Genomic DNA, 25789 nt, shown 5'->3' on the forward strand with positions numbered 1-25789 from the left:
GGGAAGACCAGAGACGCAGAGATTAGAGGGCGAGCAGGTAGAAGAGAGGACGAGATCAAGACAGTGACCAGATTTGTGAGTAGGGGTGGTGGAGCTCAGTTGGAGGTTGAAGGAGGAGGTTAGGGTGAGGAATTGAGAAGCGTATGAGTCAGATGGGTTATCAGTGTGTATGTTGAAGTCACCAAGAATGAGGGATGGGGATGAGGGCTCGAGAAAAACGGAGAGCCAGGCATCGAAGTCAGTATTCCGCAGATTTTGTATTCCGCAAATTACCCAGGTGTGCGTAGAGCACTAGTCCGGGACCTGAAGAGATGGGGGATCTGACCGGGCTGGTGGTTGGGAGGCGGGGATAGTGCTGGGCAGACTTATACGGTCTGTGCCATGAAGAGCACAGGTACAAATCAAAGTAGGGTATACACAAAAAGTAGCACATATGAGTTATCTTGTTGGGCAGACTGGATGGACCGTGCAGGTCTTTTTCTGCCATCATCTACTATGTTACTATGTTACCTTGTCCTGGTTTGGTAGAATAGCCACGATTAAAATGAACATATTACCCCGTCTCCTGTACTTGTTCCAAGTACTCCCACTGCAGATACCAAGGAGGACTCTTTCTACTCTGCAAGACCGCATAATGCGTTTCATATGGGCAGGAAAGTACCCACAACTCCCTCGATCATTCTTATACCAAGACAGGAAAAAGAGCAGGATGGGAGTCACAAATATTTACTGGTATTATAGGGCGGCTCAGGCGTGCGCAGCAATAGAGTGGTATCATGCATTGCCACACAAGTTGTGGGTACATTTGGAACAATTCTCATTGGGTACCAGGCCATTGGGGGTGTTAGTGTGGCTTCCCCGAAAGCATAGGTCTTTGGGATCAGGGGTGTGCCCATCGATTTACACTACCTTTTATTACTGGAACACATTTTTTGCATGCCCGGAGAGCAATCTGTCTCATTTGTCACCTATAGTCTATAATCCTCTTTTCCCTCTGGGGAATGTACAGGGTGTGTTCACTTGATGGTACAGGGAAGGCCTGAAGACCTGGGGTCAGATGTTCGAGGAGGAGTATCCATGTATTGCACACGACAGGTTTGCTATCTCTAGATTTCACACTTCCTGAGGGGGAAATCTATTTGTTCGCTGGTAACGAGGGAGGACTCCTTCTAGGAAGACTTATGTGCAGACTCCAGGTCCACGAAAGGTTTGATGACCTGTTGTTATAAGCATATTTGCTCAAAATCTCCAGTGTATACCCTTCATAGGAGGAATTGGAGCCATGAGCTGGGACAGGAGCTGAGGGAAAACGAGTGGGGGACCATGGAAAGGGCCTCGATGAAGGTGTCTCTTCATGTGCCTCTTAGAGAAAATGCTGTTAAAGTAATATTTCGCTGGTACCTAACACCTGCTCGACTCTGGCGCATTTAACCAGCACAGTCAGGCATTTGTTGGAGGGGATGTGGAGAAGCTGGCACAATGGGCCACATGTGGTGGTCTTGTGTAAAAGTAAGAACCTTTTGGAAAGCAATACATTGTAGGTTACAGATATGGCTGGGGTTATCTTTGCCTTGGGCACCAGTTTATTTTTTATTCCCTAAAAAGATTCCGGGTCTAGCACCTGCTAATGATGTTTTGGTAAGGTATGCAACGAGTACAGTCCGTGTAATAGTGGCTGCGCATTGGAAGCAGAATTCAGTACCTCCATTGGTGAAGTGACTTAATAAACTGTGGTATATCTGTGAAATGGAGCGGCTGTTAGCAGAGCGTCGACACCAGATACATAAATGGGAAGCACAGTCTGAGTATTGTAGGGCCTTGGTCTGGGAAATTATTAGTCTGTTTACCTGGATGACAGAGTGGGGTTGGGGGGGAGGGGACTAGGGTTACGGGTAACTCGTTACTGTTACAAGTTGTTTAGAGAATAAAATGGAAAACAAAAATCTCAAGAAGTTTGATTGAGCAATGTTGCGCTAGTTTGGATTGTGGGGAAGGCATTTTTGTTGAACCTTGTGTCCCCTTCTATTTTGTGCATGTAATTGACAATTGGATGTGCCAAGATTGCATAATGCTGTAAGTGACATGTTGTATGTTTTGCCCACTTGTTTGAACTATCAATAAAGACTTCTGGCAAATAAAAAAAAAAGTCATTGGTGAGGCCCCACTTGGAGTATTGTGTTCAGTTTTGGAGGCTGTATTTTGAAGCAGTTCAGAGAAAAGTGATGAAAATTGGATGGGGTTTGTGTCACAAGATATATGAGGAGAGGACCTGAACATGTATACCCTGGAGAAAAGGAGTGACAGGGATGATATGATACAGGCATTCAAATATTTGAAAGGTTTTAATCTACAAACAAACCTTTTCCAGAGATGGGAAGGTGGTAGAACTAGAGGACATGAGTTGAGTTTGCAAGGGGGCAGACTCTGGAATAATGTCAGGAAATACTTTTTCATAGAAAGAGTATTAGATACCTAGAATTCCATCCCATGGGAGGTGATGGAGACAAAAACGGTAATGGAATTCAAAATTGCGTGGGTTAAACACAGAGGAATCCTATATAGAAGGCATGGAACCAAGCAAGCTTAGCGGTGATTAGATGGCAACACCAGCAATTGGGAAGCAAAGCCAGTACTGGGCAGACTTCTACAGTCTGTGCCCTGATTGTGCCTGGATAGATTCAACTTCAGTATCTGGAGAAAAAGGCCAGTGCAGGGCAGACTTCTACAGTCTGCGCCCAGATCATGGCTGGACAAATTTGGATGGACTGGAATGGGACTTCGATGACAATTTAGAAGTTGGAGATCAAGGCCAGTATTGGGCAGACTTATGATCTGTGCCTTGAAAATGTCAAGGACAAGTCAAGATCAAGTACACATATGTAGTTATCACATAAGTACATAAGTATTGCCATACTGGGACAGACCAAACATCCAACAAGTCCAACATCCTGTTTCCAACAGTGGCCAATCCAGGTCACAAATACCTGGCAAAATCCCCCAAAAAGTACAAAACATTTTATGCTGCTTATCCCAGAAATATTTTCCCCAAGTCCAATTTAATAATGGTCTATGGACTTTTCCATTAGGAAGCCATCCAAACCTTTCTTTAATCTCTGCTAAGCTAACTGCCTTTACTACATTTTCTGACAACGAATTGCAGAGTTGAATTACACGTTGAGTGAAGAAATATTTTCTCCGATTCGTTTTAAATTTACTACATTGTAACTTCATCGCATGCCCCCTAGTCCTAGTATTTTTGGAAAGCGTAAACAGACGCTTCATGTCTACCCGTTCAACTCTACTCATTATTTTATAGACCTCTATCATATCTCACCTCAGTCGTCTTTTCTCCAAGCTGAAGAGCCCCAGTCACTTTAGCCTTTCCTCATAGGGAAGTCGTCCTATCCCCTTTATCATTTTCGTCGCCCTTCTCTGCACCTTTTCTAATTCCACTATATCTTTTTTGAGATGCGGCAACCAGAATTGAACACAATATTCGAGGTACGGTCGCACCATGGAGCGATACAAAGGTATTATAACATCCTCAATTTTGTTTTCCATTCCTTTCCTAATAATACCTAATATTCATTTGCTTTCTTAGCCGCAGCAGCACACTGAGCAGAAGGTTTCAATGTATAATCAACGACGACACCTAGATCCCTTTCTTGGTCCGTGACTCCTAACGTGGAACATTGCATGACGTAGCTATAATTCCTCTTTCCCACATGCAGTACTTTGCACTTGCTCACATTAAACGTCTTCTGCCGTTTAAACGCCCAGTCTCCCAGCCTCAAAGGTCCTCTTGTAATTTTTCACAATCCTCCTGCCATTTAACTACTTTGAATAATTTTGTGTCATCAGCAAATTTAATTACCTCAGTAGTTACCCCCATCTCTAGGTCATTTATAAATATGTTAAAAAGCAGTGGTCCCAGCACAGACCCTTGGTGAACCCAGTAACTATCCTTCTCCATTGAGAATACTGCCCATTTAACCCTACTCTCTGTTTTCTATCTTTTAACCAGTTTTTAATCCACAATAGGACAGTACCTCCTATCCCATGACTCTCCAATTTCCTCTGGAGTCTTTCATGTCAAACGCCTTCTGAAAATCCAGATACACAATATCAACTGGCTCACCGTTATCCACATGTTTGTTCACCCCTTCAAAGAAATGTAATAGATCGGTGAGGCAAGATTTCCCTTCACTAAATCCCTGTTGACTTTGTCTCATTAATCCATGCTTTTGAATATGCTCTGTAATTTTGTTCTTTATAATAGTCTCTACCATCTTGCCAGCACCGACGTAAGACTCACTGGTCTATAATTTCCCAGATCTCCTCTGGAACCTTTTTTTAAAAATTGGCATTACATTATCCACCCTCCAATCTTCCAGTACCACGCTCGATTTTAAAGATAAATTATATATTACTAACAATAGTTCCTCAAGTTGATTTTTCAGTTCTACTCTTCAATTTGTCAAATTGCCCCATTACATTCTCTACGTGGAGGAGCAGCCTGGTGATTAGTGCAGTGGACTTTGATCCTGGGGAACTGAGTTCAATTCCAACTGCAGCTCCTTGTGACTCTGGGCAAGTCACTTAACCCTCCATTGCCCCTGGTACAAAATAAGTACCTGAATATATGTAAACCTCTTTGAATGTAGTTGCAAAAACCTCTGAAAGGCAGTATATCAAGTCCCATTTCCCCTTTCCCTAGGTTTGTAGAGATTTCATTCAGTTTCTCCGACTCATCAGCTTTGAATACCATTTCTGGCACCGGTATCTCTCCCAAATCCTCAGTGAAGACTGAAGCAAGAATTCATTTAATCTCTCCGTTATGGCTTTTTCTTCTTTGATTGCCCTGTTTACTCCTCGGTCATCTAGCAGTCCAACCAATTCTTTTGCCGGCTTCCTGCTTTTAATATACCTAAAAAAAATTTTACTATGTGTTTTTGCCTCCAACACAACCTTTTCTCAAAGTCCCTCTTTGCATTCCTTATCAGCGCTTTGCGTTCGACTTGACATTCCTTATGCTGTTTCTTATTATTTTCAGTTGGTTCCTTCTTCCATTTTCTGAAAGATTTTCTTTTAGCTCTAATAGCTTCCTTCACCTCACTTTTTAACCATGCCGGCTGTCATTTGGTCTTCCATCCTCCTTTTTTAATACACGGAATATATATGGCCTGGGCTTCCAGAATGGTGTTTTTGAATGCCTGATGTAAATTTTTGACCCTTGAAGCCGCTCCTCTAAGTTTTTTTTTCACTGTTCTTCTTATTTTATCATAGTCTTCTTTTTTAAAGTTAAACGCTAACGTATTGGATTTCCTGTGTATACTTACTTCAAAGCTAATATCAAATTTGATCATATTATGATCACTGTTATCAAGCGGCCGTCAGAAGAAGGTGGGACACAGCGAAGAGAAGCGCTTTTACTGGCTGGGAGCGCTTTCACTGACGCTGCCGACTGGAGGTAAATTTAAAAGCGAAAAAGGAAAGGGATCGATGATCGATCGTGCATCGTGGGGGAGAGAAGAGGGCAGGCAGGGGAAAGAGAGACATGGATGGGATGGCAGGGCTCAGGGAGAGAGGGGAATTGCTGGATACATGGGTGAATGGAGGGAGGCAGGGGAGAGAGGAACAGATGGGAGGGCCGGGCCCAGGGAGAGGAGAAATTGCTGGAAATGGAGGGGAAGGGAGAGGGGACAATTACTGGATGTGGATGGAGGAGGGAAGGGCAGAGAGGGCCAAGGATGGACTTGGATGGGATGGCAGGGCCCAGGGAGAGAGGGGAATTGCTGGATACATGGGTGAATGGAGGGGGGCAGGGGAGAGAGGAACAGATGGGAGGGCAGGGCCCAGGGAGAGGAGAAATTGCTGGAAATGGAGGGGAGGGGAGAGAGGAGAATTGCTGGATGTGGATGGAGGAGGGAAGGGCAGAGAGGGCCAAGGATGGACTTGGATGGGATGGCAGGGCCCAGAGAGAGGAGAAATTGCTGGAAATGGAGGGGAGGGGAGAGAGGAGAATTGCTGGATGTGGATGGAGGAGGGAAGGGTACAGAGGGCCAAGGATGGACTTGGATGGGATGGCAGGGCCCAGGGAGAGGAGAAATTGCTGGAAATGGACTGGAGGGGAGTGAGGAGAAATGCTGGATGTGTATGGAGGGCAAATTGTTGAATTTAAGGGCTGGATCGGAACACTTTGAAGGCAGATGCTGAAACTGGAGAAAGGATAGGGACAGGGGGCTACAGATGGTAGACAGAACACATAAGGACACAGGAGGATGGTGGACACGGTGAGAGAAAAAATATCAAACGGAAAGAAGACACTGCATAAAACAGAAGACACTGGGACCAAAGCGAATAGAAAAACTAAATGATCAGACAACAAAGGTAGAAAAAAAGTATTTTATTCAGAATTTATTAATTGGAATATGTCAGCTTTTAGAAATGTGCATCTGTGATATTTTGCATGTAAGTTTCAATTTTTCTAGTATTGCTGCCAGGGGCGTATCTGCGTGGGGCCTCAGGGGCCTGGGCCCCCGCAGATTTCGCCCTGGACCCCCCTACCGCTGCCAACCCTCCCCCTCCGAAGCTCATTCTGTTTCTGAGTCTGACGTCCTGCACGTACAACGTGCAGCGACGTCAGACTCAGAAGAAACTTTCGGCGCCAGCTTTACTGGAAGAAGAAATGAAAGGACCTCGGCTTGGCTGGCGGGGGTTGGGGGTCCCCCACCAGCTGACGGAATTCTTTTAATGGCAGCCAGCAGCGGCAGGAGGACGCGGACCTCGGCAGGCGGGGGTTGGGGTCTCCCGCCAGCGAAGGTAGGCGACAACAACGGAGGGGGGAGATTGGCAATGGCAGCGGCTGGGGGGAGGGGGATCGGCAATGGCGGCGGCTGCGGCGGCGGAGGTGGGGGGCTATAATGTGCCCCCTCACTCTGGCCCTGGCCTCCCCTACCGCCGCAGTTCAGATACACCCCTGATTGCTGCATGCTGAGTCTGACTTCTTGAGGTAATTTTCCATTCAGTATTTTGCCTTCATATTTGTTGTGTCATGTGTTTTTCATGTGTGATCAAGGTACAGTATCCTGCTAGCGTGTAGTATTTGCAGCCCTTTTTTTTTCACAAGGTAGTGTATTGGTGTTATAGAGCCTGGTGTAATTACAGTTCTGCCTTTCCATGCATAAGGTTGTAGCTCGTCCTGTCCTTGGAATTAGTGCTGTTATGGTTTGGTAAGGTTCTGACTGTGTTTTTGCACAAGTTTGTGTATAGTGTTTTGCAGTGGAGAGATTGTGTGTCCGCACCTCTGACCCCCCGGGGTTATGAGAATTTGAACTACTAATTGTGGACTTGAATAATTTCTTGGGAGGGGGGGTTTCTTGATAGCATTGTGCTTATTATTTCAATCAGTTTTTCTGTACAAGTTTAGCTTCATTTGTCTTTATTTGAAATTTCATAAATAAAAACATTTTCTGAAAACTGAATAATCTTATCAATGGGCGGGGGTGGGGCTAGGATAGGGGCGGGGCTAGGATGGGGCCCCACCAAATTGGTCTGCATAGGGCCCCGCACTTGCTAAGACCGGCCCTGATGACAGTGTCCCACTGGTTATCCTCCTTCCACCAGGTCTCAGAGATGCCTATTATATCAAATTTTTCATTTAGTGCAATATATTCTAGCTCTCTCATCTTATTTCTTAGGCTTCTGGCATTCGCATATAGACATTTCAAACTATGTTTGTTGTTCCTATTTATATCATGCTTGGTATTAATTTACAATCTTTTGCCTGATTTTTATTTTTATTTAAGGATACCTGATGTACTACGGTCTCTTTTGCAACCTCACTATCGGGATACCATATCTTCCCTATTTTGGTGATATCTTTGAAAGATACCGTATCCCGAACCATGCGCTTTTGAGTGACTGTCGGCCTTCCCCCAGTTTCTAGTTTAAAAGCTGCTTTATCTCCTTTTTAAATGCCGACGCCAGCAGCCTGGTCCCACCCTTATTAAGGTGGAGCCCATCCTTTCGGAATAGGCTCCCCCTTCCCCAGAATGTTGCCCAGTTCCTAACAAATCTAAAACCCTCCTCCCTGCACCATCGGGGATAGGGGAGGGATGTGGAGGGAGGTTAGGGTAGTGGGTGGGGGTGGGGAGGTACAAGGACAGCTTTATGGAGCAGCTGGTGCAGGAGCTGATGAGAGAAGGAAAAATTCTAGACTTGGTCCTTAGTGGAGCGCATGATCTGGTGAGGGACGTTATGGTACTGGGGCCGCTTGATAACAGTGATCATAATATGATCAGTTTTGATATCAGCCTTGAAGTAACTATACACAGGAAGTCAAATACGTTAGCGTTTAACTTTAAAAAAGGAGACTATGATAAAATGAGAAGAACGGTTAAAAAAAACTTAGGGGGGCAACTGAGAGGGTAAAAACTGTACAACAGGCATGGACGCTGTTCAAAAATACCATCCTAGAGGCACAGGCCTAACATATTCTGCGAATTAGAAAAGAAAGACGGAAGTCCATAAGACAGCCGGCGTGGTTGAAAAGTGAGGTGACGGCAGCTATTAGGGCTAAAAGAAATGCCTTCAGAAAATGGAAGAAGGAACCGTCTGAAAATAACAAGAAGCAGCATAAGGAGTGTCAAAGCAAATGCAAGGCGCAGATAAAGAAGGCCAAGAGGGATTATGAAAAAAAGATAGCATTAGAGGCAAAAAAACATAGCGAAATTTTTTTGCGGTATATTAAAAGCAGGAAGCCGGCAAAAGAATCGGTTGGGCCGCTGGATGACAGAGGGGTAAAAGGGGTGATCAAGGAAGATAGACGTAGCGGAGAGATTGAATGAATTCTTTGCTTCGGTCTTCACTGAGGAAGATTTGGGTGGGATACCAGTGTCGGAAATGACATTTCAAGCGGACGAGTCAGAGAAACTTACTGACTTTACGGTAAACCTGGAGGACGTAATGGGGCAGTTCAGCAAACTGAAGAGTAGCAAATCTCCTGGACTGGATGGTATTCATCCTAGAGTACTGATAGAACTGAAAAATGAGCTTGCGGAGCTACTGTTAGTGATATGCAAATTATCCTTAAAATCGAGCGTGGTACCGGAAGATTGGAGGGTGGCCAATGTAACGCTGATTTTTTAAAAAGGTTCCAGGGGAGATCCGGGAAATTATAGACCGGTGAGTCTGACGTCGGTGCCGGGGAAAATGGTAGAGGCTATTGTCAAAAACAGAATTACAGAGCACATCCAAAGACATGGATTACTGAGACCAAGTCAGCACAGCTTTTGTGTGGGGAAATCTTGCCTGACCAATTTACTTCAATTCTTTGAAGGAGTAAACAAACATGTGGACAAAGGGGAGCCGGTTGATATCGTGTATCTGGGTTTTTAAAAGGCGTTTGACAAGGTACCTCATGAAAGGCTACAGAAGAAATTGGAGGGTCATGGGATAGGAGGAAATGTCCTATTGTGGATTAAAAACTGGTTGAAGGATAGGAAACAGAGAGTGGGGTTAAATGGGCAATATTCACAATGGAGAAGGGTAGTTAGTTAGGTTCCTCAGGGGTCTGTGCTAGGACCGCTGCTTTTTAATATATTTATAAATGATTTAGAGATGGAAGTAACTAGCAAGGTAATTAAATTTGCTGATGACACAAAGTTATTCAAAGTCGTTAACTCGCGACAGGATTGTGAAAAATTACAGAAGGACCTTACGAGACTGGGAGACTGGGCGGCTAAATGGCAGTGATGTTTAATGTGAGCAAGTGCAAGGTGATGCATGTGGGAAAAAAGAACCCAAATTATAGCTATGTCATGCAAGGTTCCACGTTAGGAGTTACGGACCAAGAAAGGGATCTGGGTGTTGTCGTTGATAATACACTGAAACCTTCTGCTCAGTGTGCTGCTTCGGCTAGGAAAGCGAATAGAATGTTGGGAATTATTAGGAAAGGTATGGAAAACAGGTGTGAGGATGTTATAATGCCGTTGTATCGCTCCATGGTGCGACTGCACCTTGTGTATTGTGTTCAATTCTGGGCGCCGCATCTCAAGAAAGATATAGTAGAATTGGAAAAGGTGCAGCGAAGGGCGACTAAAATGATAGCGGGGATGGGACGACTTCCCTATGAAGAAAGACTAAGGAGGCTAGGGCTTTTCAGCTTGGAGAAGAGACGGCTGAGGAAAGACATGATAGAGGTATATAAAATAATGAGTGAACAGGTGGATGTGACGCGTCTGTTCACGCTTTCCAAAAATACTAGGACTAGGGGGCATGCGATGAAACTACAGTGTAGTAAAGTTAAAACAAATCGGAGAAACGTTTTCTTCACCCAACGCATAATTAAACTCTGGAATTCGTTGCCGGAGAACGTGGTGAAGGCGGTTAGCTTAGCAGAGTTTAAAAAGGGGTTAGACGGTTTCCTAAAGGACAAGTCCATAAACCACTACTAAATGGACTTGGGAAAAATCCACAATTCCAGGAATAACAAGTATAGAATGTTTGTACGTTTGGAAAGCTCACCAGGTGCCCTTGACCTGAATTGGCCTCTGTCGTGGACAGGATGCTGGGCTCAATGGACCCTTGGTCTTTTCCCAGTGTGGCATTACTTATGTACTTATGACACAAGTCTCCTAAGAGGGAAATGAGGAAGCAACCCACCAATGTCCAGACAACCCAGCCCCACAACTCCCCCAACTCCCCAAACCCCTCCCCCAACTTCTGCCCCACGTCGTCCCAGGCTACATGCCTTAACCCACCACAACCTACAACAGTCAATCCTAATCCATTCATTCTCTACCCCCTCATCCCATTCCCTACCCACCAACACACACTCCCTTCGCCTCACTAACACTCACAGTACCCAGCCGTCCCTTAAAACTTAAACACCAATCCGAGCACTACTCTACAAAATAAGGCAGTTATAAATCCTCCTCCACAGAACTTCAATCCCCACGACATTGTCCAGGAACTCTCAGACTATCCACACAGGCATTACGCCTTAAACTAACAGCTCTCTCAAACCTTCCTCAGGGTTATTCAGGTCTCCTCTGCCACATCGCGTTTTTTCGAGTTGCGCCGGTTAGCTGATTCAGGGACCCGCTTCCATCTTTGTAACTTTGCTTTTGTGGCTGGCGCCAGTGCTCCCGGAGGCGCACTTGAAGCTGCCAGTCCCACTGCGTGGAGAGTTCCCCAAACGTCTTTCAGCAGCTGAGCTCTGTGCTTAGTTCCCTTCAGTGTATAAAGCAAAGAAAATGGAAAGCCCCATCGGTAAGGGATACGCTCTTTAAGCAAGATGTCCAAGGCCGGCCTCATCAGACGTCTCTGTTGTAGGGTGTATTGCGAGAGATCCTGATAGATAGAGATTTTAGCTCCGCCGTACTCTAGGTCCTGTGCATTCCGGACTCGATTAAGTACCATCTCCTTCACCTCATAGTTGTGGAATCTGGTGATAATGTCCCGCGCTCTGTTATCCTGCCGCTTGCCAAGTGCTCCGTGCGCCCTGTCCAAATCAATCTCCACCATTCCTTCCTCAGGGCCCATTAGATCTGCACACAAGATTTTCACAATCTGCAGGATGTCCTCAGTCTCACCATCTTCAGGCACCCCTCGGAACCTGAGATTGTTCCTCCTGCCTCTGTTCTCTAAGTCATCGAGTTTATATTCCAATTCCACGTTTTTCTTTTCCAACTCTTGAAGTTGTGTCTTATGGGAGCTCAAAGTTTCAGCATGCTCATCCAGTCTTAGCTCAGCGTCCTCCACTCTGCCCCCCAACTCCCGAAAGTCAGTGCTCAGCGCTTCCATGCGGTCAAGGATCTCCTCTTTCGATCCCTTGATATCATCTTGTATTTTAGCTAGAAGCTGTTGGAGCTCTGCGGACACACCTTTTTTAGTAGGGGGCTGCTGTGATTCCACCAAAGATAGCGCAGAGTCCGAGGTGGACGGAGACGCTCGAGCTGCAGACTTGTGGCACTTAGAGGCCCTGCTGGATCTGCCTCCCGTCGGCCGCTCCGAGTCTTTGTTGCGCACTGCAGCGGCTTTACTCATTATTGCTGGCGCTTTTGAGAGCAGGTCTCTCACTTATCAATCCCGCTACGGCACCAGGCACCGCTAATATTGGCTTTATGAAGGTTCAGGGAGCGGAGCTCAGGAACTAGGCTGCCATCCTGGACGCTGACGTCACTTCTTCCGCTATCCTCTAGTTCTACCGTCTTCCTGTCTCCAGAAAAAGTTTGTTTGCAGATTAATACCTTTCAAATATTTGAACATCTGTATCATGTCACCCCTGTTTCTCCTTTCCTCCAAGGTATACATGTTCAGGTCAGCAAGTCTCTCCTCATACGGTTTGCAATGCAAATCCCATACCAATTTTGTAGCTTTTCTTTGCACCGCTTCCAGTCTTTGTACATCTTTAGCAAGATACGGCCTCCAAAACTGAACACAGTACTCCAAGTGGGGCCTCACCAACAATTTGTAGAGGGGCATCAATACCTCCTTTCTTCTGCTGGTTATACCCCTCTCTATGCAGCCTAGCATCTTTCTGGCCATGGCTGCCACCTTGTCACATTGTTTCTTAACCTTCAGATCCTTGGACACCAACACCCCGAGGTCTCTCTCCTGAGTTGAGCTTACTAATCTCTCCCCTCCTATTCGGTATCTCTCTTTTGGGTTTCTGCACCCCAAGTGCATCACTCTGCACTTCTTGGCATTAAATTTTAAAGAAACACCACAACTGGGAACCTAACCAACAATCTGTGCTCAATTTTTCAATTTTGTCAAATACAGCACAATGCATACACTTTTAACCTGAAACATATCACATTTTATATTAGAGAAACCCATTACAATTATAATATGCTTCCATCAAGCTGTAAACTTATTACGATAGCTAACACAGTGATTGGCATACACCACTTTATTGACTCTGACTAAGCAGTTACACCTCAAACTAACACAATGTCCATAACACAAGTCTTATATCCATGTACCAAATAGTTCTCTTCTTTTCATCCTCAGACATATCATATGTTGATTAATATCCTGAATTCCAAAGTTCTAATCCAACAACTAACAGATTTTGCATGCCGATATTGAAGTTGCCACCAATTTCACACTGCCGATCAGAAACGTTCACACCAGGTTGCAAATAAATAATTAAGGAACCCTGTTTCCAACTCTTGGTGGCTTAAAAACGTACACATTCACTCCTGTTGTCCCCACCAAGATATGCTCATGGTGTGACCTTGTGCAAGAACAACCAATGGTGTAAATATCCCTATATTAAAGCCACTCAAATGTAGATCCTTTCATGCATACGTAGATCCTTAACTCATGCAGAGTTTCGCAAATTGCTTCATCAGAAGGATACACATAAAGATAACATACAGCAATCACTCTGTTTAAATGCTATCTCTTTGCCACTCCTCAAAAAACCATCTCTTGACCCTACCTGTCCCTCCAACTACCGCCTCATTTCCCTCCTACCCTTCCTCTCCAAGATACTTGAACGCGACATTCACAGCCACTGCATTGATTTTCTCTCCTCTCATGCCATCCTCGATCCGCTTCAATCCAGCTTTTGCCCCCTACACTCGACAGAAATGGCACTATCTAAAGTCTGCAATGACCTGTTCCTCGCCAAATCCAAAGGTCACTACTCCATCCTCATCCTCCTCGACCTATCCGCCGCTTTTGACACCATCAATCACAACCTACTTCTTGACACACTGTCCTCCTTTGGGTTCCAGGGCTCTGTCCTCTCCTGGTTCTCCTCTTATCTCTCCCATCGTACCTTCAGAGTACACTCTCATGGTTTGTCCTCCTCCCCTATCCCACTCTCTGTTGGAGTTCCTCAGGGATCTGTCCTTGGGCCCCTCCTTTTTTCAAACTACACCTCTTCCTTAGGCTCCCTGATTTCATCTCATGGTTTCCACTATCATCTTTATGCTGAAGACACCCAGCTGTATCTCTCCACACCAGACATCACTGCGGAAACCCAGGCCAAAGTATCGGCCTGCTTATCCGACATTGCCGCCTGGATGTCCAACCGCCACCTGAAACTGAACATGGCCAAGACTGAACTTATTGTTTTCCCACCCAAACCCACTTCTCCATCTCAGTTGATAACACCCTCATCATCCCGGTCTCATCTGCCCGCACTCGGTGTCATCTTCGACTCCTCCCTCTCCTTCTCTGCGCATATCCAGCAGATAGCCAAGACCTGTCGCTTCTTCCTCTACAACATTAGCAAAGTTCGCCCCTTCCTCTCTGAGCACACCACCCGAACTCTCATCCACTCTCTCATTACCTCTCGCCTTGACTACTGCAACCTACTCCTCACCGGCCTCCCACTTAGCCACCTATCCCTCCTTCAGTCCTCCAGAACTCTGCCGCACGTCTTATCTTCTGCCTTGACCGATATACTCATATCACCCCTCTCCTCAAGTCACTTCACTGGCTTCCGATCAGATACCGCATACAGTTCAAGCTTCTCCTACTAACCTACAAATGCACTCGATCTGCAGCCCCTCCTTACCTCTCTACCCTCATCTCCCCTTACGTCCCTACCCGTAACCTCCACTCTCAAGACAAATCCCTCCTTTCAGTACCCTTCTCCACCACCGCCAACTCTAGGCTCCGCCCTTTCTGCCTCGCCTCACCCCATGCTTGGAACAAACTCCCTGAGCACATACGCCAGGCCCCCTCGCTACCCATCTTCAAATCATTGCTCAAAGCCCACCTCTTCAATGTCGCTTTCGGCACCTAATCACAACACCTCTACTCAGGAAATCTAGACTACCCCAACTTGACATTTCGTCCTTTAGATTGTAAGCTCTTCTGAGCAGGGACCGTCCTTAGTTATTAATTTGTACAGCGCTGCGTAACCCTAGTAGCGCTCTAGAAATGTTAAGTAGTAGTAGTAGTAGTTTATAACATCACAACATTCTCCCACAAACTTTTAACATTCTCTAGATTGCACCTCTTCCTAAACGGATGATGACCTCATCTAACCCTCTAAGCAAATATTTAAAGGGGAGCACACGATTATCAGCCCAATTAACGCCATTCTATTTCCCTATTTAAACCACCCTGATATGTGGGTCCCCATGTATAAATAAATCACCGTTCTTTATATAACAATCTATTTAAAAGGCGATTACCTGATCTGGCTAACTGGAATAACACTACAAATCGCAAATCAGACACCTGATGATGACATTGGTGCCAATGAAATGTTAACGAGGCCTCCTGTTTATTTGTTCTAATATTGCTAATATGTTCCCCTATTCTCATTTTCACCTTCCTAGCTGTTTGTCCAATATACAGTAACTTAATCCACAGGGGCACATAACACAATATACTACCCCCGATGACTCACACAAAGTTCTAGACTGTAACTGAAACACATGAGTGGAATGGGATATGTGAACCATAGTAGTTTCCACAGCATATTGGCAATAAATTCATTTGCTACATTTAAAGTGGCTTTTTTGTTCTTGACTGGGGATTTTTGGATTAGCTAACATCTCACACAAATTTCATCCCTTATGGTAAGCAAATTTTGGTTTCTCCCGTAGAGGTTGATGAATCCCCAACACATGCCAATATTTTAATATTATTGATTGTATTGCCCTAGACAGAGAAGAAAACGGAAGCACACAAACCAGTGCAGCCTTTTGTGCATGTGTGGAAGGCTTTAATAACCATTCATGATTAGCGTACAGTGTTCTCCGGTATGCCCTTTTTATTATAGTCTTAGGATACCCCCTTTGTAAAAACCGGGCAAACATACCCGTTGGTTGTTGTTTATTTATTTATTTGTTACATTTATATCCCACATTTTCCCACCTATTTGTAGGCTCAATGTGGCTTACATAGTACCGGAGAGGCGTTACAGACTCCGGTGTAAACAAATACAAAGTGATGTTGTGGTAAGATAAAGTTCATGTGGCACAGCCACACTAGGGAATCGTACAACGGAAGAGTTGTGTTATGTCCATTACGTTCTTTAGTTTTGTTTTGTTGCAGAGATCAGGCATTTATATTGGATCAGTTTAAACTGGTCCAATGTAGAAGAGATTCTTTTTAATCTTAAGAACTGTCCTACTGGGATATTATCTCATATCATTTTGGAACGATAGCTTGAATACTGTAAAATCATATTTCAATCAGTTTCTTTGTGAAATATTGAACTGTTAAATACTCCCCCATCTGTCAAAACTACATTAATATCCAAGAAACTGATACTGCTATGATGCCACCTTGCAGAAAACTGGATGTTATTATCCACTGTATTCAGATAAGATACAAAATCCTCAAATTCCCCTTCCGTCCCCTTCCAGATCAACATTACATCATCTATGAAACATTTCCAAGATATGATGTCACTTTCATATGAGCTCCCATACACAAACCTGTCCCCCATTTGAGTCATATACAGACACATGGCATTTGGTAAATTGATATAAGACTTGTGCTATGGACAATGTGTTAGTTTAAGGTGTAAATGTTTAGTCAGAGTCAATAAAATGGTGTATGCCAATCACTGTGTTAGATATCGTAATATATTTACAGCTTGATGGAAACATGTTGTAATTGTAATGGTTTCTCTAATATAAAATTTGATATGTTTCAAATTAAAAGTGTATACATTGTGCTATATTTGACAAAATCAAATTTTAACTGCCAGACCCTCGACCATTCTTCTAACGTTTGGAGATCCCTTATTGTTTCTACTCCCTCCAGGGTATCCACTCTATTGGCTAACTTCATGTCATCCGTTAAAAGGCAAACCTTTCCTTCCAATCCTTCAGCAATATCTCTCACAAATATATTAAACAGAATCGGCTCCAGCACTGACCCTGAAGAACTCCACTGCTCACCTTGCTTTCCTCCAAGCGGATTCCATTTACCACCACTTTCTGCCACCTGTCGGTCAACTAGTTTCCTATCCAGTTCACAACTTTAGGTACTAAGTTCAGCCCTTTCAGCTTACTCTCGAGTCTTCTGTGGGGGACCGTATCAAAGACTTTGCTGAAATCCAAGTAGATTACATTTAGCACACGTCCTTCATTCAGTTCTTTGGTCACCCAGACAAAGAAATCAGTAAGATTCATTTGGCATGATTTTCCTTTGGTAAAGCTATGTTGGCTCAGATCCTGTAACCCGTTGGCTTCTAGTGTGAAAGGAGCAGTTCCATAATTACTATGTTTCACTGAATGTAAGTTTCTATACTGCAGAAGCTGACCTGATTCTCCCATGGAAATTCATTGGGATATTAGCTGGAAGGTTTATTTCTCTGGAATCCTAGTCTGATCTGGCCCCCTTTTGAAATCAATGTGTCATTCCCACCTAGCCACCCGCTCCTTCCTCTGAACCCCTTATCTCTCTACCCTGATCCATTACCCTACCATCCCCTCTATCCACCAACTACCTTCAACTTCTGCATCCCCAAAAGCTCTCCTCCACCCAACCAATCTATCCCCCACTCCAGTAACAAAGCCATCCCCTCCCTTTTCTCCTGTAAGTCAGGCACACACAGAGAAAGCACAGCTACACAAACATACACACACACAATCCCCCGGATTCTATATAACACAGTTTAAGTTGTGTGTGCAAATCCAGCCATATTCTGGATTTGCACATGCAACTTAGTTAACAAACCAATCAGCGCTGATAAATGCCAATTAACAAGCAATTATTGACACTAATTGGCATTGTTTAGAATTTACGTGCACAACCTAATAACCAAACTGAAGGGATGGTAACCAAACAACTCACAAATTATTTAAACAAATTCTCAATACTACACGATTCCCAGTCAGGATTTCGGTCCAACCACAGCACAGAAACAGTACTAGTTACTCTCATGAATACATTTAAACAAACAATTGCAACTGGCAAGAATATACTACTGCTGCAATTTGATATGTCTAGCGCCTTCGATATGGTTGACCATGGGATACTATTACATATCCTCGAGTATTTCGGAATTGGAGGAAATGTTCTCAACTGGTTCAAAGGGTTTCTAACCACGCGATCATATCAAGTGACATCTAATTCGACTGCATCATCTACATGGACACCTGAATGCGGAGTTCCACAGGGATCCCCCCTCTCACCGACTCTATTCAACTTAATGATGATATCCTTGGCGAAACTACTATCAAACCAGAACCTGAACCCATACATATACGTAGATGACGTAACGATCTACATTCCATTCAAGCATGATCTAAAGGAAATTTCCAATGACATCAACCAAAGCCTACATATCATGCACACATGGGCGGACCCGTTCAAGCTGAAACTCAATGCAGAAAAAACCCAATGCCTAATACTCACCTCACAACATAACACAAAAAAAATTCACCACCATTGACACACCAAAACTGAAACTTCCAATCTCAGACACCTTAAAAATTCTTGGAGTTACCATCGATCAACACCTAACACTTGAGAGTCACGCGAAAAACACAACCAAGAAGATGTTCCACTCAATGTAGAAACTGAAAAGAGTAAGACCTTTCTTCCCAAGAACCATCTTTTGCAACCTGGTACAATCAATGGTACTCAGCCACCTAGATTACTGCAATGCACTCTACGCTGGTTGCAAAGAGCAAATAATCAAGAAACTTCAAACAGCTCAGAACACTGCAGCCAGACTTATATTCGGCAAGGCAAAATACGAAAGTGCTAAACCCCTATGAAAAAAGATGCACTGGCTTCCACTTAAAGAACGTATCATGTTCAAAGTATCCACCCTAGTTCATAAAATTATTCACGGAGACGCACCAACCTACATGTCAGACCTGATATACCTACCACCCAGAAATGCTAAAAAATCATCCCGCACATTCCTCAATCTTCATTTCCCAAATTGCAAAGGTCTCAAATACAAACTAACGCATGCGTCAATCTTTTCCTACTTGAGCACACAACTCTGGAATGCGCTGCCGCGCAAATTAAAAATGATCTATGAATTAGCTAACTTCCGAATTCTGCTGAAGACTCATCTCTTTAACAAGGCATACAACAATGATTAACAAATATAAACTCCTATACGCACATCCAAAACTACCTCTACTATATCAAATTGACAAAACACTACCATGTTTTTCACTATCATGATACCCAAGATCCTGTAACTACTACTAAATGTACACTTTCTTATACAATTCTTATATATTTCTTAGATACTTCTTAATATGTTTGTTTGCTGAAACACTATTATGTTTTATCATTATCTTACTACCCAAAATCCTGCAGTTATCACTACACGCATACTTTTTCATGTATTTCTGTTACTCATGATGTATTGTAAGCCACATTGAGCCTGCAAAGAGGTGGGAAAACGTGGGATACAAATGCAACAAAATAAATACATAAATAACTGTCTAAGCATATTCTGTAACATGATGCATGTAAATTGTAAGTCACAGAGATGAAAAGGGGGTTTCGCCATGGGTGTGGAATGGGCAGGTTGTGGGTGTTGCTAAAATCTATGCGCATTATAGAAACACCCGGTCCACACCTAATTTAGGCATTGGCATTTACACCGTTTTACTTGGCACAACTGCCCATGATTAAATTTAGTCGCATGGACAGGTGCTCGGCATATTCTATACACCACTCAGAAATGTAGGCGTATTCTATCAAGTACGCCTACATTTAGGAATACTTTATAGACTATGCCTAGGCATATTTTTTCGGCACCGATTTTTTAGGCATGATATATACAGTGGGGGAAATAAGTATTTGATCCCTTGCTGATTTTGTAAGTTTGCCCACTGACAAAGACATGAGCAGCCCATAATTGAAGGGTAGGTTATTGGTAACAGTGAGAGATAGCACATCACAAATTAAATCCGGAAAATCACATTGTGGAAAGTATATGAATTTATTTGCATTCTGCAGAGGGAAATAAGTATTTGATCCCCCACCAACCAGTAAGAGATCTGGCCCCTACAGACCAGGTAGATGCTCCAAATCAACTCGTTACCTGCATGACAGACAGCTGTCGGCAATGGTCACCTGTATGAAAGACACCTGTCCACAGACTCAGTGAATCAGTCAGACTTTAACCTCTACAAAATGGCCAAGAGCAAGGAGCTGTCTAAGGATGTCAGGGACAAGATCATACACCTGCACAAGGCTGGAATGGGCTACAAAACCATCAGTAAGACGCTGGGCGAGAAGGAGACAACTGTTGGTGCCATAGTAAGAAAATGGAAGAAGTACAAAATGACTGTCAATCGACAAAGATCTGGGGCTCCACGCAAAATCTCACCTCGTGGGGTATCCTTGATCATGAGGAAGGTTAGAAATCAGCCTACAACTACAAGGGGGGAACTTGTCAATGATCTCAAGGCAGCTGGGACCACTGTCACCACGAAAACCATTGGTAACACATTACGACATAACGGATTGCAATCCTGCAGTGCCCGCAAGGTCCCCCTGCTCCGGAAGGCACATGTGACGGCCCGTCTGAAGTTTGCCAGTGAACACCTGGATGATGCCGAGAGTGATTGGGAGAAGGTGCTGTGGTCAGATGAGACAAAAATTGAGCTCTTTGGCATGAACTCAACTCGCCGTGTTTGGAGGAAGAGAAATGCTGCCTATGACCCAAAGAACACCGTCCCCACTGTCAAGCATGGAGGTGGAAATGTTATGTTTTGGGGGTGTTTCTCTGCTAAGGGCACAGGACTACTTCACCGCATCAATGGGAGAATGGATGGGGCCATGTACCGTACAATTCTGAGTGACAACCTCCTTCCCTCCGCCAGGGCCTTAAAAATGGGTCGTGGCTGGGTCTTCCAGCACGACAATGACCCAAAACATACAGCCAAGGCAACAAAGGAGTGGCTCAGGAAGAAGCACATTAGGGTCATGGAGTGGCCTAGCCAGTCACCAGACCTTAATCCCATTGAAAACTTATGGAGGGAGCTGAAGATGCGAGTTGCCAAGCGACAGCCCAGAACTCTTAATGATTTAGAGATGATCTGCAAAGAGGAGTGGACCAAAATTCCTCCTGACATGTGTGCAAACCTCATCATCAACTACAGAAGACGTCTGACCGCTGTGCTTGCCAACAAGGGTTTTGCCACCAAGTATTAGGTCTTGTTTGCCAGAGGGATTAAATACTTATTTCCCTCTGCAGAATGCAAATAAATTCATATACTTTCCACAATGTGATTTTCCGGATTTAATTTGTGATGTGCTATCTCTCACTGTTACCAATAACCTACCCTTCAATTATGGGCTGCTCATGTCTTTGTCAGTGGGCAAACTTACAAAATCAGCAAGGGATCAAATACTTATTTCCCCCACTGTAGAATCTAGTCCAATATGGGGGAGAGGTTAGAAAAAATTCCATGAGCCATGCTCTGCATGTTTTCCCCTATTGTTTGCTCATAGCACTGCTTTCATAGAAACTTGAATTATTCATCTGCCTATGCAAGTAAAGGATTTATAGTGGCCAAAGTGTTTCAGTATCATTTACAACAAAAATAGATCACTGCAACCTTACAGCCAGTGTGCTTGTACTGCTGCTGAAAAAGTGGTTTATTTCCCCAATTTTTGACTAGTTCTCTAAGGGTCTGATATCCTGTAGAGATAGCTGGGTAGAAGAACCTCCTACCCAGTTATCTTCTGCTGAGCAGGTGCTCCATGGATTTTCAGTGGTACATATCCAGATAGTGCTTCTAAAAATCAAGAAAGACCACTGTGGCATAGCGCTGGCACAGTCTAGGGGTGGAGTCAGGATGGAGCCAGGAGTTACCTGAGCACCACCTGTGTTCAGTGCTCAAATAACTAACTGGTTAACTTAGGACAGCAAACAGGCTGTTTTGAGTTAATTGGGTAGCTATCTGGGTACATGGGTAACTCCCAGCAGGCCACCTGGTACCCAGATAGGTGCTGGTACTATATATCTGGCCACAATTCAGTCGGTGGTAGCCAATGTTTAAAAAACATTGACAGTCGCCAGCTGAATATTATCCCCAAAGTTTTCTAGGAAAACAAAATCCATTCTCTTTTCTAGGTTTTAGAGGTCTGTTTTTCTGGAACATTTGTTGGTTGTAAGTAGAATGATTCAGGAGATAACAGGGATAAATGTATAAAATATATAAATGCATAAATAATAGACACATACTTTTCCCTGTGTGGGTACCAGCAAATTTTCAAAATGAAAGCATGCACAGATTTCTGTTTTGAAAATTTCCCCAGGGGATTTATGTGCTTACATTTACACTTGCTTTTTGATATACACACACATTTTTTAGAATATTTTTCACACATGTATGCATATTTTCAAAAGTATATACATAAATGCAAATTGCTTTTCAACTTCATCCCTAGAAATGTCTTCTCTCAGTCCAGGTTGAGTTATGCTTGTAGAGGATGTAAGCATGTAAATTTACATGCGTATCGGATGTGTAATTTTATAAGTAGCTTTTCAAGTCTCTTTCAATGTGTATACAGACAGACAAAACATAAATTTCAGCAATGTTAGATAAAAGGGTGCCAAAGCTGTTATATTATGAGACTTTTGATTTGTAAAGTGACGGAAGCTGCCACTATAAAAGATGTGCCTCGTTCTCTCCTCCAGGGCCTCTTTGGCTGATGTTCTGCACAGGATTGTCCAGATTATCCAAGATGAGGACTGTGTAAGTAACAACAGCAGCGCTTTACCAAGGGCTGTGACAGCAGTGCAACCCCACAGGACACAAATATAGAGGAGCATAAAAATTGCACTCAGTCTACCATATCCTCTCATTGGTGGTGGCAATGCAGGTGGGGCAGGGCGGATGCCAGTGGGCAACTCACATACTAAAGCTTTCTATGCAGTAGTGTAGCTACAGGTGGGCCTGGGTGGGCACAGGCTCACTCAATCTTTGCTCAGGCCCACCCAGCTGCAGCACCACACTGCTCTCTTTCCCCCCTCTCCTCCATGGCGTCACGGCATCTGCACGCCGGTCTCTGAACCCCTTCCCTCCCTGGTATTGGTGCAGGTGTCCTCAGCGCCTGCAGCGATTCATTCATGCGCCAGTCCCACAAGCTTCCATCTGCCGTGTTCCACGAGAAAGGAATCAGGCAATGATGTCAGCGAGGGCGGGACACAGCAGATGGAAGCCTGTAGGGCCATTGTAAGCATCGAGAATGAATTGCTGCAGGCACCGAGGACGCCTGTACTGACATCAGAGAGGGATGGAGTTCAGAGACGGAAGCGTAGATGCTGGGACGCCGTAGAGGAGAGGGAGAAAATATGGGGTAGGTGAAAAAAACCTCTTATGTTCATAAAAAATATCTCCGGGAAAATATTTGTGGTTGGAAGGGGAGTGGGCACGTGCGCGGGGAAGGGCCCATCCAAAATACTGAATCTGGCTATTCCTCTGTTTGTATGGTCTTGAGCAGCTGTGTCAGATGTAGGGCAGTGAGGATGAATAGCTCTGTCCAAGCAACTTTCTAGACCCCTGTGAAAATAAACAGTACTACTACTTATCATTTCTTTCTGTAGCACTACTAGACCTATGTAGCACTGTGCACATGATATGCAGGTACATTTTCTGTCCCTAGTGGGTTCACAGTCTAAGGTGTTTTTTGTACCTGGGGCAATGGAGGGTTAAGTGACTTGCTGGGGGTCACAAGGAGCTGCAGTGGGAATCAAGTCTAGTTCCCCAGGATCACAGCCCACTGCACTAACCATTAGGCTAATCTTTCACTCCTGACAATGAGGGACTAGTACTAAACATTTCTAAAGCGCTACTAGGGTTACGCAGCGCTGTACAATTTAACATAAAAGGACAGGCCCTGCTCAGAGAGCTTACACTGTAGAATGGTGCTAGCCATATAACAAACTAGTGTGCAACACAAGAGCATAAGTGAAAGGTCGTCAGGTTAGTCAGTGGCATCAAATATGCATACATTTTTTAAAGGATTTATAGTTCATCTAGGGTTCGTGAATCACAAAAGTGCATTCATAATATAGCAGAAAAGTAAAAACATAGAGCTAAAAGCATAAAGAAGTCTAACAAACAAAACACTTCTGAACAACCATGGCTGAGATCAACAATATCTAAAGAGAATCCAAGTGTGTGGAGAACTCAAAAGATCCCATAGAGTAACTCAAGAAGAGAAGAAAAGTGGGAACTAAGATCACAGGTTCCAGAGACTGGAGCACGTGAAGGGGCATAATCGAACGCAAACGCCTATCTCCATGGGCGTTTATCTCTGAGAATGGGTCCGTGAAGGGCGGGCTGAACTGTATTTTAGTGATAATGGAAACTAAAAACGCCCAGCTCAAAAACGTCCTAATCTGAGCCATTTGGTCGTGGGAGGGGCCAGGATTCGTAGTACACTGGCCCTCCTGATATGCCAGGACACCAACTGGGCACCCTAGGTCAGTGCGGTGGACTTCAGAAAAAGCTCCCACATGCATAGCTCCCTTACCACGGGTGCTGAGCCCCCAACCCCCCAACCCTCCTCCCCCAAAACCCACTACCCACAAATGTACAACACTACCATAGCTCTTAGGAGTGAAGGGGGCACCTACATATGGGTACAGTGGGTTTTGGAGGCCTCCCATTTACCAGCACAAGTGTTACAGGGAGGGGGGGGGGATGAGCCTGGGGCCACCTGGCTGAAGTGCACTGCGGTACCCACTAAAAGTGCTCCAGGGACCTGCATACACGCAGGCCTCTAGGACTTGTTGCTGCTGTATAACATTGGCACAGCAGTTGACACCTGAAGACTAATCTCTCCGAAAACGTCCTTTTTTGGAATAACCACGTTTACTCACAGTTAACTGCCAATCAGAGGTTGTGCCCCACTGGCAACAAGTCTCCCTGGTACTGAGATTAGCAGTAGGTCAGAGCTGGCGGAATGCTGTACAATGTGTAGCTGGGTCGCCCATCCAGGACCCAGCCAGGCTCAACCCTGCTTAGCTGTCTCTTCCTCCACACGACTGTTGCCTTCATTTTACAGCAATCTGATTCCTCTGAGCTTTGGCTCCAGGCCCTGTGAACTTCCAGGACTTCCTCCTCCCTCCGTTCCTTTCACAGAGGCACATTCAAAGCTCAATGTTTATAAGTAAGAGCTTTTATTTTCTTGCTTCAAATCAACAAAACACCCTTCACTCCAAGTTGTTTAGGCTAGCAGCCCAGAGCACAATTCAGGTTCAACACAGTCAAATTCAGGTTCAAAAACAGTCCATATAACTTCACTTCACTTTAGCTCAGATTACTTCACTTAGGGAACAGTACATTATCAGAGGGAAAAACCAAATAGCTTGGTAGGTTGCAGCCCAGGCCTTTTTAGTATGAAACAGTTTACACAGTCTTTCTTGCACCTTCCTACAGCATGGTTACACAGCTTTATTCCCACCTGGTTCAGGCTGGGGTTTCAATTGTGCCCAGCTCTCTTTCTCTCCCACAGGCTGCACCTGTTTCCTCTTTAGTAGAGATTTCCCCCAGTACCTCAGCCTCTCTCCTCCGGTCTTCCACCAGTCTCTCCAAGGTACAGCTAGCCACCCGCTTACAGCAGCTTTTTGGGTTTGAGCCAGGGCTCCAATCTCCATCTGTTCCTCCCCTAGTCGTTCAGTAATCTCCATTTTATCCTCCTCTTCAACTTCCCCTGCCCCCAATCTCTCCAGCTGGCCCTCATCACCTTCCTCAGAGACCATTTCCCAATCTTCTATCTCCTCCCCTAACTTGCACAGCCGGGTGGGGAAGAGAAGGATTCTGGGGTTGGTAGTTCCTCCCCTTCTTCCTTAACCCAGCCAACCTCT

The 25789-nt window shown here is 44.5% G+C and overlaps 1 protein-coding gene across 1 annotated transcript in view; it reads left to right on the plus strand.

Annotated features, from left to right (window-relative positions):
- The window catches only part of CARMIL2 (capping protein regulator and myosin 1 linker 2), a 591305-nt gene that overhangs the window by 51605 nt on the left and 513911 nt on the right, over window positions 1-25789 (plus strand). The window contains 1 exon segment of the mRNA XM_030203654.1: window positions 22613-22670. Coding sequence (XP_030059514.1) covers window positions 22613-22670 — 58 coding nt within the window.

This window comes from Microcaecilia unicolor, chromosome 5 (assembly GCF_901765095.1).
Source record: "Microcaecilia unicolor chromosome 5, aMicUni1.1, whole genome shotgun sequence".
In the NCBI taxonomy this organism is placed as follows: Eukaryota; Metazoa; Chordata; class Amphibia; order Gymnophiona; family Siphonopidae; genus Microcaecilia; species Microcaecilia unicolor.